The sequence below is a fragment of the Salmo trutta genome, chromosome 4 (genome assembly GCF_901001165.1).
Source record: "Salmo trutta chromosome 4, fSalTru1.1, whole genome shotgun sequence".
Classification (NCBI taxonomy): domain Eukaryota; kingdom Metazoa; phylum Chordata; class Actinopteri; order Salmoniformes; family Salmonidae; genus Salmo; species Salmo trutta.
In genome coordinates, this window is record NC_042960.1 from 63,073,121 (window position 1) to 63,087,967 (window position 14,847).

The 14,847-nt window shown below is 47.7% G+C and overlaps 1 protein-coding gene across 1 annotated transcript; it reads left to right on the plus strand.

Moving 5' to 3' along the window:
- The first annotated feature begins 221 nt into the window (after positions 1-221).
- On the plus strand, positions 222-14,567 carry LOC115192826 (tripartite motif-containing protein 16-like). The gene is made up of 6 exons (XM_029751701.1): positions 222-818; positions 1,221-1,316; positions 7,773-8,006; positions 13,467-13,629; positions 13,754-13,813; positions 14,050-14,567. Exons 1-6 carry the CDS (start codon positions 222-224, stop codon positions 14,565-14,567), a joined length of 1,668 nt encoding a protein of 555 aa, XP_029607561.1.
- The last annotated feature ends 280 nt before the right edge of the window (positions 14,568-14,847 follow it).

Here is a 14,847-nt window from a genome sequence, read left to right on the forward strand (position 1 = left end):
TTAAGGGCTCTAACCAAGGAACAAGACTATTTGTCTCCCTCTTGCTGTTGCATGCAGTTCCTCTCTCTCTTCCTCCATTCCTCTAACCCCTCCCTCCCTCTAACCCCACCCCTCTGGCAGAACCAGGAAGTCCCTCCCCCTCCACAAACTCTCTTCTGAGGAAACGAAACTGATCTGAGTCTCTGTGTCGTCTGTCTGTGTGAGAGTGAACAACCGTCCAAATGGCTCAACAGGGAGTTCTGCTGGACCAGGACCAGTTCTGCTGTTCTGTCTGTCTGGATCTACTGAAGGAGCCGGTCACTGCTGCCTGTGGACACAGTTACTGTAGAATCTGTATTGAGGGCTGCTGGGATCAGGATGTTCTGAAAGGGGTCTATAGCTGTCCTCAGTGCAGACAGACCTTCACTCCAAGGCCTGTTCTGAAGAGAAACACCGTGCTGGCTGAGGTGGTGGAGAAATTAAAGAAGACAGGACTCCAGGCTGCTCCCCCTCCTGCTCTGTGCTATGCTGGACCTGGAGATGTGGCGTGTGATTTCTGCACTGGGACCAGAAAGCAGAAAGCCCTCATGTCCTGTCTGGCGTGTCTGGCCTCTTACTGTGAGACTCATCTCCAACCTCACTATGAATTTCCTGGTTTCAAGAAGCACAAGCTGGTCAAAGCCACCGCACAACTACAGGAGAAGATCTGCTCTCATCATGACAAACTGCTGGAGGTTTACTGTCGTACCGATCAGCAGTGTATCTGTTATCAGTGTGTGATGGATGAACATAAAGGCCATGATACAGTGTCAGCTGCAGCAGAGAGGACTGAGAAACAGGTAAGACCAGAACAACTTGTTGGTGACTGTCTGATAAACAAAGAATTAAAGATACAGTGGGAACTAAGGCTGTTTATTTATATTTATTTATACTGAGAATTTAAATTAAATGGATCCACAAATATGAACACAAACCTTGATTAAATAGATATGTTAACCCAAATGTATCACCATTTTCTAAAGTCAAACAACATTATCATTCTGAATTCAGTCTCAACCCCTTGATACATGTAGTCCTACCATAAGAACTATAATCATTCACATAGCAACATAATATCATATTGTAAAGGGACCATCAATATTGTAGACCTTCCTCTCTATGGGCCCTATGTCACATTACTATACAATTGATCTACTGGATTAATAAAGCTTGATAGCTCATTGAAGAGTGATTCTCCACAGAGGCAGCTGGGGATGAGTCAGCAGAAGGTCCAGCAGAGATTCCAGGAGAGAGAGAAGGAGCTGAAGGAGCTCCAACAGGCTGTGGAGTCTTTCAAGGTGAGTATTGTTGACCAGAGGAGACACACCATTTCACTTCCCTCCTCCAGTCAGAGAGAGAGAGAGAGAGAGAGAGAGAGAGAGAGAGGGGCCCCTATCCAATCCCACTGATGTAGCCCTTCCAGAGAATATACTGCTTAATGTAACTGATGGGATATGAACCCAGGTCTACTGCAGGAGAAACCAACATCTAGACCGTTACACCAAGAGAACATTCCCTATTGGGCCGACACTGATTTTGAAGTTGCAGGCGGGGCTACCTCATCACATAACCATGAGTAACCATGACTACCTCATGTCCCCTATTCATGAACATGGAGCTCTCTTTCTCAATTCAATTCAAAGGGCTTTATTGGCATGGGAAACATATGTTTACATTGCCAAAGCAAGTGAAATAGATAATAAACAAAAGTGAAATAAACAATCAGAAATGAACAGTAAACATTACATTCACAAACGTTTCAAAGGAATAGAGACATTTGAAATGTTATAATTCCAGATCAAACAGAGTGAGCTGTGCGCCAGACTGAGTTCTGGAGGTGAAATGGAAATGAATGAGGGAGAGTTAAGTGAGGTAGAAGGTGTGGTGAAGAGCTCAGAACCAGAGCCTGGCATCAATGGACATGATAAAGAAGAATCTGGTGCAGTAGGAATTACATTTTTGGAGAAAGTGGATCCATATCTTTTGGCAGATCCATGTGTGGTTTCAGGGTGGGTGGGAAAGGAGTTGGGTGCAGTTGAATCAGTGAAGGTAATCTGTAGTGGACTTGTGATATTTGTTTGTGTTTCTTCTGACCAGAGGGAGTGGGAGCTCCATGTCACGTAACTTGGGTCAAGATCTGTTTCTTGCTTTGCTCTTAGGAACAGGACACCATTGAAAGGAGTGATTTCTGGGGGAGTGTTAAATGTGGAAGTGGAGCAATTGAAGTTGCTGCCCATCGTTTGGTGCGACGCAGACCCGGTGGTGAGCGTGGTGAAACAGAGGAGTCACTGTCAGAGTTTGAGTGTTTACCCGACAAAGTCATGTTAGGATATATCAGTTATCCTGTTAGAGTCTTTGTGTTGAATCCACTGAGCTGTTTCAGGTGCAACGTTTATGGTCATGTTGCAGCAGTTTGTAGGAGGGAGATTCCAATATGTGGGAAGTGTGCAGGAGGTCATGGGATAGAGGACTGTGTAGTTTTGGTGGATAAAGTTGTGTGTGTCAACTGTAGGGGTGTCCATGTTGCTGGGGATCAGAAGTGTCCGGTGAGAGAGAGGCAGGTTGAGGTGGCTAGAGTCAGAGTAGTACAGAAGGTGTTGTATGCTGAGGCAGTGAAGAAAGTAGAGGAGGATGGGTCAAGGGTGAGGGATCCTGAGAGGATCCCTGTGAGTAGTAGATCTGTGCCAGCACAGAGGGATGGGCCAACGAGTGATATATGCTTCAGTAAGGTTGGCTTCTTAGTGTTCATAGCAATGGTTATAAACTGTACCACAGAAATGGAACGTAAATCACAGAAAATAGATGTTGTGGTGGCAGCTGCAGAGAAGTATTTGGTCATATGAGATTTGACTTCAGAAGAGTTCCAGGGTGTGTTGAGTGGTGGTGTCCCGTCCTCCCAGGTCGTTGGCATGGTGCAGGAGCAGATAGGGTCAAAGTAGTGGAATGGGGTAGTGGGTTTTTAATGACTGTAGGGTTAGTTGGAAGGGTGTTTTTTAGTATTATCATTATTTCCCCTTTTCCCATTTTGTATCACAACGTAAAATAGATTAATATTATAGTCCACTTGGGGGAGAAAATGCAACATATTAGATGCCAACCGCCGTTAAACTCCAAAGAAGAAGAAATGTTATATTATGTCTATGTACAGTGTTGTAATGATGTCTCTCTCTCTCTCTCATTCCATCACTTTCATGGTAGTTGGTTGTGTGGGTCTCTGGTTGTGAATGGGGTTCTGACAGACAATCGTTGATGGATATTTATAGAGCTCTGATCAGGATGACAATTGATTACGGGTGTATAGTTTATGGAACAGCAGCAAAGACTTGTCTTCAGAAGCTGGACAGAATCCAGTATATAGCTTTAAGGATATGTATTGGTTGCATTTAAATCAACATCTGTATGTGTCTTACTAGTGGAGGCAGGTGAGATGCCTTTGGATATACGGTGTAATAAATTGTCATTATCTTATTGGGTTGAAAGGCTGTGAGGTTGAGCATCACACTGCTACTGTTCTAGATGACTGTTGGGAATATACTAGTAGACAAGGCAGTGGTTTTGGTTGGACAGTTGTAGGTATCAATGAGAGGTGGTGTTTCCTCGATTGTGTTTAGGACATTGTACATTGAACTGGTCGTTCCATCTGGTTGGCAGATGGAAAGATTGAAGTGTAGGGTCATTGAGGTTGGGGGGGTTTGGAAGGGATTTTGGGGGATGGGGGAGGGTCTATTAGAAGTTAGTAGGACTCTTTTTTATTTTCTCAGAAGTACTGAGTTAGGTAGGAGGATTTAGAAATGTTGTAAACCGTGATTGAACACTCCAGCACAGTAGGTGGCGCCATGCACCTTTAACGTTGGATTGAGGACCTCCATTATATCATAGAAGAAGAAGAAGTTGGTAAAGTGAGGTTTTGTGGTTTGTGAAGAGTGCAGCTGTTCTTTTGCCTATTTTCCAAATGTATTTTGTCATGGTGGAGGGTTTGTTGATTGGTTTCCACTGTTTATCGGTTAGAGTTGAGGGGGGCGTAGGGTAGTTTGATGGCCTCAACCGAGTGGAGAAGAAACGCTGTCTCTTCAGGTCCGTTCTGGAGAATGGTGTGGAGGAATTGTTGATCCTGGTCGGTGAACAGGTGGGAACATATTCACTCTGTATCCAGAATGAACAAGGTGCTGGTTGTGGTAATGAAAAGGTGAGTCTTGTTGTCCGGCTAGTTACCAGTATGGTTTTAATGAGGGGTGTGTTGGTGCCGATTTCGACAAGAGTAGTGGTGTCTAATCTGCCTCCATTTATTACGACCGAACACATCCGTAAAGAGTAGGTTCGTTTTGCTAAATGTGGATGTGTTTTTCTGAACTAAATTCAAGGTTAAACAGGGGAGGGGTGGTACACAGGGTTTGTTAACACAGAGGAGCCCAGTGATATAATATTATATATATAATATTACTATATGTCCCAGCTGTTTGCTGTGGTTTTGAAGTAATTCTCTTCCAGCCCGCGTTGACCTTGTTGGTTTACCTCAGGTAACTTATTATTAACTATCCTTGTAGGTTTACCTCAGGTAACTTATTATTAACTATCCTTGTAGGTTTACATCAGGTAACTTATTATTAACTATCCTGGTAGGTTTACCTCAGGTAACTTATTATTAACTATCCTTGTAGGTTTACCTCAGGTAACTTATTATTAACTATCCTTGTAGGTTTACCTCAGGTAACTTATTATTAACTATCCTTGAAGGTTTACCTCAGGTAACTTATTATTAACAATCCTTGTAGGTTTACCTCAGGTAACTTATTATTAACTATCCTTGTAGGTTTACCTCAGGTAACTTATTATTAACCAGGTTACAGCTACTTGGTGGGGAAACTCACTGTTCACCTGGTTACAGGTTGTAGTGGCCTACAGGGATGGTTGGCGCAAAGCCTTCAAACGTTAAACATGTTCTGGTCATGGTTAACTGTATTTTTTTTTATATATATAAAAAAATGTAAAATCTCAACAAATCGCATGTCCCTGTTCTCTTTTTCAAGATGTGGCCGATTTAAACAGTCAGAAAAAAAATAAGAAATAACCTTTTTAAGGATTTGTTGTTTCTAAATGGCTGCTGATAATTTGATATGTGCTGAAATCTGTTAGTTCGTAGACATCAAATAGAGAGAATGCTGCGCAGGTTCACTGAGTTGTAAACCTAATGGATAGGTGGAGCTCATTGATTTGTAGCTCTGACAGTTGCTACCTCAGATTATGAGCCTATCAAGTGTGGTGAATGAGGTATGTAGTATCCACAGAAGACCACAGGGAGGAGCAAGAGAGATATAAACACATACAGTTTTTCTCTTTAAATACCCTGAACCTAACAATCAATCAAATGTATTTATAAAGTCCTTTTTACATCAGCAGATGTCACAAAGTGCTGTACAGAAACTCTAACCCTACGTATAACCTATTTTATCCTGAACCCTAATTCTAGGGTAGGGTAGCCTAAAACTATTTTAGTAATAATATTATGTTAGTAAATACCATTTTAGTACTAAATAACATTTGTTATTTTTTAAATAAAACCCATGTAAGCATTTGCTTTTTATTGAAAAGTTAATAAGGAATAATGAAAAGTTAATAAGTTACTGCCACGCTTTTTATATTTTAAATGTAACCTTTATTTAACTAGGCAAGTCAGTTAAGAACAAATTCTTATTTACAATGATGGCCTACCAGGGAACAGTGGGTTAACTGCCTTGTTCAGGGGCAGAACGACAGATTTGTACCTTGTCAGCTCGGGGATTCAATCCAGCAACCTTTCGGTTACTAGCCCAGCGCTCTAACCACTAGACTACCTGTCACCTCTACACTCTAACCACTAGACTACCTGCCACCTCTACACTCTAACCACTAGACTACCTGCCACCTCTACACTCTAACCACTAGACTACCTGCCACCTCTACACTCTAACCACTAGACTACCTGTCACCTCTACACTCTAACCACTAGGCTACCTGTCACCTCTACACTCTAACCACTAGACTACCTGTCACCTCTACACTCTAACCACTAGACTACCTGTCACCTCTACACTCTAACCACTAGACTACCTGTCACCTCTACACTCTAACCACTAGACTACCTGTCACCTCTACACTCTAACCACTAGACTACCTGCCACCTCTACACTCTAACCACTAGACTACCTGTCACCTCTACACTCTAACCACTAGGCTACCTGTCACCTCTACACTCTAACCACTAGACTACCTGCCACCTCTACACTCTAACCACTAGGCTACCTGCCACCTCTACACTCTAACCACTAGACTACCTGCCACCTCTACACTCTAACCACTAGGCTACCTGTCACCTCTACACTCTAACCACTAGGCTACCTGCCGCCTCTACACTCTAACCACTAGACTACCTGCCGCCTCTACACTCTAACCACTAGACTACCTGTCACCTCTACACTCTAACCACGAGGTTACCTGCCACCTCTACACTCTAACCACTAGACTACCTGCCCCCCTTTCACAGACATCTAGTTTACATATACATGTGAGTCATTTATCAGACACTCTTATCCAGAGCCACGAGGGTTAAGAGCCCAAATCTGCCTAAAAAAGGTGATTTACAGATTTTTCACCTAGTCTGCTCGGGGATTTGAACCAGCCACCTTTCAGTTACTGCCCAACGTTCTTAACCACTAGATTAAAAACCACTAAATGTTAAACACAAAGTCAAATGGTGGTAGATAAATGGTAAGCTGGTTAAATTAAAGACTGCTGTTATAACTTTCAGACTGCCATTGTTTTGGGGAAAAGGGACATGTCTATTTCTCCAATTATCTGTAATTGATGTATTTATTTTAATGGTTTGAAGTTCTACACCATTTTAATCAGGATTACCTATTATTTCTAATGATGTAAGTTTGAGCAGCTTAGTTATAGTATGTCTGTTTATTTCACTAAATATCTCACAATGTGTACATTTAAATGTTTTCATGTCAGACACCATTTTAATCAGGAGAATCTCCTCTTTCTAATGACATAAGGTCGGGCAGTGTCCTCTGCTGTCATCGATCACTAGACCAGAAATAGTCAGAAGTTGCATGTTTTTCCTACTTCCTGGTAATGCAGACATAAACACACTTGGCACCATCGAGGTGCGGATGTTTACTTTCTACACCAGTTGTTATTTTTCAGTTTGGTCCTAAGAACAGGTTTTAGTGGTCAAATAAGAAGGTAGACATTTTTTTGGTGCCATTTAGGGGAAATGGAATTCTAAGGATCATTCCAGTCAGAAGAGGCTCTGTGAAGGTTTGTTTCAATTCATTTGCTTTGGCCTCGCTAGTGTTTCAGCTCAGACAACGTTGTTTGGACGTTTTGACTGGTTCTATTGTCCAGCCTACTAGGACTCAGGAGACAGAGGCTGGGTCTAGCTCTGCTACGGGGCAGGCTACTGGAGGGGGGACCAGGAGGGAGGAGAGTAGAGCAGGACCAAGTGGTGTTCTGTACCTGCCTGTCCAGGAGGGGGGACAAGGCCTGGTGGACCTGGAGAGCAGGGTGGCAGCGTTCTGACTCAATGAGGTGCAGAGGCTACTGTACCTACTGTCTCTCTCTCTGTCTCTCTCTGTCTCTCTCTCTCTCTCTCTCTCTCTCTGTCTCTGTCTCTCTCTCTCTGTCTCTCTCTTCTCTCTCTCTCTCTCTCTCTCTGTCTCTCTCTCTGTCTCTCTCTCTCTCTCTGTCTGTCTCTCTCTCTCTCTCTACAGATCTCTGCACAGGCAGCAGTGGAGGACAGTGATCAGATCTTTACTGATCTGATCCGCTCCATTGAGAGAAGGAGCTCTGAGGTGAAGGAGCTGATCAGAGCCCAAGAGAAGGCTCAAGTGAGTCAAGCTGAAGGATTCCTGGAGCAACTGAAGCAGGAGATAGCTGAGCTGAGGAAGAGAAGCACTGAGCTGGAGCAGCTCTCACACACAGAGGATCACATCCATTTCCTCCAGGTAACTAAACTGTCTTGTTACATGTGATATGAAATTAACTTCATGTGAAACTATTCATCTCAAACATTATGTTGTCCTGTCTGTCTCTCTTTGTCCCTCTCTCTCTCTTTGTTACTCTCTATTTGTCCATCTATCTTGTTGTCCCTCTCTCTCTCTGTCCCTCTCTCTCTCTGTCCCTCTTTGTCCCTCTCTCTCTTTGTCCCTCTCTCTCTTTGTCCCTCTCCCTCTCTGTGTCCCTCTCTGTGTCCCTCTCTGTGTCCCTCTCTGTGTCCCTCTCTGTGTCCCTCGCTCTCTGTCCCTCGCTCTCTGTCCCTCGCTCTCTGTCCCTCGCTCTCTGTCCCTTTTTGTCCGTCTCTCTCTTTGTCCCTCTCTCTCTCTGTCCCTCTCTCTCTCTGTCCCTCTCTCTCTGTGTCTCTCTCTCTCTGTCCCTCTCTCTCTCTGTCTCTGTCCCTCTCTCTCTCTGTGTCCCTCTCTCTCTCTCTCTCTCTCTCTCCGTGTCCCTCTCTTTGTCCCTATTTGTCCCTCTCCCTCTCTCTGTCCCTCTCTCTCTTTGTCCCTGTCTGTGTCTCTCTCTCTGTCCCTCGTTGTCCCTCTCTCTCGTTGTCCCTGTCTCTCTGTGTCCCTGTCTCTCTGTGTCTCTCTCTCTCTGTGTCCCTCTCTCTGTGTCCCTCTCTCTCTGTGTCCCTCTCTCTCTGTGTCCCTCTCTCTCTGTGTCCCTCTCTCTCTGTGTCCCTCCCTCTCTTTGTCTCTCTCCCTCTCTCTCTTTGTCCCTCTCTCTCTCTGTCCCTCTCTTTCTGTCTCTCTTTCCCTTTGTCCATCTTTGTCCCTCTCTCTCTGTCCCTCTCTCTCTCTGTCCCTCTCTCTCTCTGTCCCCCTCTCTCTTTGTCCTTCTTTGTCCCCCTCTCTCTCTTTGGCCCTCTCTTTGGCCCTCTCTTTGGCCCTCTCTTTGTCCCTCTCTCTATTTGTTCCTCTTTGTCCCTCTCTCTCTTTGTTCCTCTTTGTCCCTCTCTCTCTTTGTCCCTCTTTGTCCCTCTCTCTCTTTGTCCCTCTCTCTCTCTGTGTCCCCCCTCTCTCTCTGTGTCCCCCTCTCTCTCTTGTCTGTCCCTCTATGTCCCTCCCCTCTCTCTGTCCCCCTCTCTCTGTTCCTCTTTGTCCCTCTGTCTCTGTCCCGCTCTCTGTCCCTCTCTCTCTCTTTGTCCCTCTTTGTCCCTCTCTCTCTTTGTCCCCTCTTTGTCCCTCTCTCTTTGTCCCTCTTTGTCCCTCTCTCTTTGTTCTCTTTGTCCCTCTCTCTCTTTGTCCCTCTGTGTCCCTCTCTCTCTTTGTCCCTCTGTGTCCCTCTCTCTCTGTGTCCCTCTCTCTCTGTGTCCCTCTCTCTCTTTTGTCCCTCTGTGTCCCTCTCTCTCTGTGTCCCTCTCTCTCTCTCTGTGTCCCTCTCTCTCTCTCTGTGTCCCTCTCTCTCTCTCTGTGTCCTCTCTCTCTCTCTGTTGTCCTCTCTCTCTTCTCTGCTGTCCCTCTCTCTCCCTCTGTGTCCCTCTCCTCTCATCTGTGTCCCCTCTCTCTCTCTCTGTGTCCCTCTCTCTCTCTCTGTGTCCCTCTCTCTCTCTCTGTGTCCCCTCTCTCTCTCTCTGTGTCCCTCTCTCTCTCTCTGTGTTCCCTCTCTCTCTCTCTGTGTCCCTCTCTCTCTCTCTGTGTCCCCTCTCTCTCTCTCTGTTCCATCTCTCTCTCTCTGTGTCCCTCTCTCTCTCTCTGTTCCCTCTCTCTCTCTCTCTCTGTGTCCTCCCTCTCTCTCTCTGTGTCCCTCCCTCTCTCTCTCTGTGTCCCTCCCTCTCTCTCTCTGTGTCCCTCCCTCTCTCTCTGTGTCCCCTCCCTCTCTCTCTGTGTCCCTCCCTCTCTCTCTCTGATGTCCGTCCCTCTCTCTCTCTGTGTCCGTTCCCTCTCTCTCTCTGTGTCCCGTCCCTCTCTCTCTGTGTCCGTCCCTCTCTCTCTATGTGTGTCCGTCCCTCTCTCTCTATGTGTGTCCGTCCCTCTCTCTCTCTATGTGTGTCCCCCTCTTTCTCTCTGTCCCCCCCCTCTCTCTCTCTGTGTCCCTCCCTCTCTTCTGTCCCTCCCTCCTCTCTGTGTCCCTCCCTCTCTCTCTCTGTGTCCCGTCCCTCTCTCTCTCTGTGTCCGTCCCTCTCTCTCTCTGTGTCCGTCCCTCTCTCTCTCTGTGTCCGTCCCTCTCTCTCTCTGTGTCCGTCCCTCTCTCTCTCTGTGTCCCACCCTCTCTCTCTCTGTGTGTCCCCCTCTCTCTCTCTGTGTGTCCCCCTCTTTCTCTCTATGTGTCTCCCCCTCTTTCTCTCTGTCTCCCCCTCTTTCTCTCTGTCCCCCCTCTTTCTCTCTGTCCCCCCTCTTTCTCTCTGTGTCCCTCCCTGTCTCTCTGTGTCCCTCCCTCTCTCTCTGTGTCCGTCCCTCTCTCTCTGTGTCCCGTCCCGCTCTCTCTGTGTCCCTCTCTCTCTCTCTGTGTCCCGTCCCCCTCTCTCTGTGTCCCCCCTCTCTCTGTGTCCCCCCTCTCTCTGTGTCCCCCCCTCTCTCTGTGTCCCTCTGTCTCTGTGTCTCTCTCCCTCTCTCTCTCTGTCCCTCTCTCTCTCTGTCCCTCTCTTTCTGTCTCTCTTTCCCTTTGTTCATCTTTGTCCCTCTCTCTCTCTGTCCCCCTCTCTCTTTGTCCTTCTTTGTCCCCCTCTCCCTCTTTGGCCCTCTCTTTGTCCCTCTCTTTGTCCCTCTCTCTCTTTGTCCCTCTTTGTCCCTTTCTCTCTTTGTCTCTCTTTGTCCCTCTTTGTCCCTCTCTCTCTCTTTGTCCCTCTCTCTCTCTCTTTGTCCCTCTCTCTCTCTTTGTCCCTCTCTCTCTGTCCCCCTCTCTCTGTCCCCCTCTCTCTGTTCCTCTTTGTCCCTCTGTCTCTGTCCCGCTCTGTCTCTGTCCCTGTTTCTCTCTTTGTCCTTCTTTGTCCCTCTCTCTCTTTGTCCCTCTCTCTTTGTCCCTCTCTCTCTTTGTCCCTCTGTGTCCCCTCTCTCTCTGTGTCCCTCCCTCTCTCTCTGTGTCCCTCCCTCTCTCTCTGTGTCCCTCCCTCTCTCTCTGTGTCCCGTCCCTCTCTCTCTGTGTCCCTCTCTCTGTGTCCCGTCCCTCTCTCTCTGTGTCCCGTCCCTCTCTCTCTGTGTCCCGTCCCTCTCTCTCTGTGTCCCGTCCCTCTCTCTCTGTGTCCCGTCCCTCTCTCTCTGTGTCCCGTCCCTCTCTCTCTGTGTCCCCCCCTCTCTCTGTGTCCCCCCCTCTCTCTGTGTCTCTCTCTTTCTGTCTCTCTTTCCCTTTGTCCATCTTTGTCCCTCTCTCTCTCTGTCCCCCTCTCTCTTTGTCCTTCTTTGTCCCCCTCTCTCTTTGTCCTTCTTTGTCCCCCTCTCTCTCTTTGTCCCTCTCTCTCTCTTTGTCCCTCTCTCTCTCTTTGTCCCTCTCTCTCTCTTTGTCCCTCTCTCTCTCTTTGTCCCTCTCTCTCTGTGTCCCCCTCTCTCTCTGTGTCCCTCCCTCTCTCTCTGTGTCCCTCCCTCTCTCTCTGTGTCCCTCCCTCTCTCTCTCTGTGTCCCTCCCTCTCTCTCTGTGTCCGTCCCTCCCTCTCTGTGTGTCCGTCCCTCTCTCTCTGTTTGTCCGTCCCCTCTCTCTGTGTGTCCGTCCCCTCTCTCTGTGTGTCCGTCCCTCTCTCTCTGTGTCCGTCCCTCTCTCTCTCTGTGTCCGTCCCTCTCTCTCTCTGTCCCCCCCCTCTCTCTCTGTGTCCCCCCCTCTCTCTCTGTGTCCCCCCCTCTCTCTCTGTGTCCCCCCCCTCTCTCTCTGTGTCCCCCCCTCTCTCTCTGTGTCCCCCCTCTCTCTCTGTGTCCCCCCCTCTCTCTCTGTGTCCCCCCCTCTCTCTCTGTGTCCCCCCCCTCTCTCTGTCCCACTCTCTCTTTGTCCCTCTTTTTCCCTCTGTCTCTGTCCCTCTCTGTCCCTCTTTCTCTCTCTTTGTCCTTCTCTGTCCCTCTCTCTCTCTCTTTGTCCTTCTCTGTCCCTCTCTCTCTCTTTGTCCCTCTCTCGCTCTTTGTCCCTCTCTCTCTCTTTGTCCCTCTCTCTCTTTGTCCATCTCTCTCTTTCCCTCTCTCTGTCCCTCCCTCTCTCTGTCCCCCTCTCTCTGTCCCCCTCTCTCTTTGTCCCTCTTTGTCCCTCTCTCTCTCTTTGTCCCTCTTTTTCCCTCTCTCTCTCTCTTTGTCCTTCTCTGTCCCTCTCTCTCTTTGTCCCTCTTTGTCCCTCTCTCTTTGTCCCTCTTTGTCCCTCTCTCTTTGTCCCTCTTTGTCCCTCTCTCTCTCTTTGTCCCTCTCTCTCTCTTTGTCCCTCTTTGTCCGTCTCTCTCTCTCTTTGTCCCTCTTTGTCCCTCTCTCTCTCTTTGTCCCTCTTTGTCCCTCTCTCTCTCTTTGTCCCTCTTTGTCCCTTTCTCTCTGTGTCCCTCTCTCTTTATGTCCCTCTCTCTCTGTGTCCCTCTCTCTCTGTGTCCCTCTCTCTCTGTGTGTCCCCCTCTCTCTCTGTGTGTCCCCCCCTCTATCTGTGTGTCCCCCTCTCTGTCCCTCTCGCTGTCCCCATCTCTGTCCCCATCTCTCTCCCTCTCTCTGTCCCCATCTCTCTCCCTCTCTCTGTCCCCATCTCTCTCCCTCTCTTTGTCACTCTCTCTCTGTGTCCCTCTCTCTCTGTGTCCCTCTCTCTCTCTGTGTCCCCCCCTCTCTCTCTGTGTCCCCCCCTCTATCTGTGTGTCCCCCTCTCTGTCCCTCTCGCTGTCCCCATCTCTCTCCCTCTCTCTGTCCCCATCTCTCTCCCTCTCTCTGTCCCCATCTCTCTCCCTCTCTCTGTCCCCATCTCTCTCCCTCTCTTTGTCCCTCTCTCTGTCCCTCTCTCTTTGTCCCTCTCTCTCTTTGTCCCTCTCTCTCTTTGTCCCTCTCTCTTTGTCCCTCTCTCTGTCCCCCTTTGTCCCTCTCTGTCCACATCTCTCTCCCTCTCTCTCTTTGTCCCTCTCTCTCTTTGTCCCTCTTTGTCCCTCTCTCTCTTTGTCCCTCTGTGTCCCTCTCTCTCTTTGTCCCCCTGTGTCCCTCTCTCTCTTTGTCCCCCTGTGTCCCTCTCTCTCTTTGTCCCCCTGTGTCCCTCTCTCGCTTTGTCCCTCTCTCGCTTGTCCCTCTGTGTCCCTCTCTCGCTTTGTCCCTCTGTGTCCCTCTCTCGCTTTGTCCCTCTGTGTCCCTCTCTCGCTTTGTCCCTCTGTGTCCCTCTCTCGCTTTGTCCCTCTGTGTCCCTCTCTCGCTTTGTCCCTCTGTGTCCCTCTCTCGCTTTGTCCCTCTGTGTCCCTCTCTCGCTTTGTCCCTCTGTGTCCCTCTCTCGCTTTGTCCCTCTCTGTCCCCCCCCTCTCTCTCTGTCTCTCTCTCCAGAGTTATCAGTCTCTCTCCAGTATCAGTGTATCTTCAGACTTACCCAGCATCGTTGTCCGTCCTCTTCAGTACTTTGGAGATGATGTGAGTAAGACTGTGTCTGAACTGAGAGAGAAACTAGAAGACTTCCTTAAAGGAGAATGGACCAAGATCTCCACTACAGGTGTGTTGAAATAATAACAACATCAACTTTAGACCATTGAAAGTTCCCTACTAGTCATATACATGTGGAATATGGTATGATGATAACATTCCCTCTCTCTGTCAATGTGTTTGTGTGTCTGTAGTGAATATAGTGGATGTTGTACTGCCTCCAGAGCCCAAGACCAGAGAACAGTTTTTACAATGTGAGTCTCTTTATTGTGAAGTAACTAACAGTCTCTTTTTACTGACACTCCTAACAATCCCTCTAGAAATATATAGCAATAGTAGATCTAATCAAAGACTGGGTATCTATCTGACTCCTCATATTTCTCTGGTTTGATCTCTGCTGTGCTCTAATCAAAGACAGGGTAGATACAGTATCTGACTTAACTTATTGTTCTAACTCCCCTCATTGGTCTCTGCTCTGCTCTTCTCCCAGATTCCTGTCAGCTCACACTGGACCCAAACACAGCAGGCACACACCTCTCTCTGTCTAAAGGGAACAGAAAGGTGACCAATACAGGCCAAGTCCAACCATATCCTGACCATCCAGACAGATTCACCAACTACTACCAGGTTCTGTGTAGAGAGGGTCTGTCTGGACGCTGTTACTGGGAGGTGGAGTGGAGTGGTGTTAATGTTATTACAGCAGTCTCATATAGAGACATCAGCAGAACAGAGACAGATGGTGTATTTGGATATAATAACATGTCCTGGAGTTTACAGTACCAGTGCTTTAGTGGTGGTTATTGTTTCAGACACAATAATGTTGTGACTAAAGTATCAGGCCCTCAGTCCTCCAGAGTAGGAGTGGACCTGGATCACAAGGCAGGTACTCTGTCCTTCTACAGTGTCTCTGACACAATGACCCTCCTCCACAGAGTCCAGATCACATTCACTCAGCCCCTCTATCCTGGGTTTTGGCTCTCTGGTACTGCTGAGCTGGTTAAACTGTAGTAGGGTCTACATAGATACTAGTCATGCTGGTGTAGTCTATAGCTGAGCTGGTTAAACGGTAGTAGGGTCCACATAGATACTAGTCATGCTGGTGTAGTCTATAGCTGAGCTGGTTAAACTGTAGTAGGGTCCACATAGATACTAGTCATGCAGGTGTAGTCTATAGCTGAGCTGGTTAAACTGTAGTAGGGGCCACATAGATACTAGTCATGCTGGTGTAGTCTATAGCTGAGCTGGTTAAACTGTAGTAGGGTCCACATAGATACTAGTCATGCTGGTG

Excerpts from the sequence above, each read along its gene's own strand:
- LOC115192826 (XM_029751701.1), top strand. The coding sequence starts at position 222 with ATGGCTCAACAGGGAGTTCTGCTGGACCAGGACCAGTTCTGCTGTTCT. Across the intron at positions 8,007-13,466 it reads ATCACATCCATTTCCTCCAG|AGTTATCAGTCTCTCTCCAG; the intron begins GTAACTAAACTG and ends CTCTCTCTCCAG. Across the intron at positions 13,630-13,753 it reads GACCAAGATCTCCACTACAG|TGAATATAGTGGATGTTGTA; the intron begins GTGTGTTGAAAT and ends GTGTGTCTGTAG.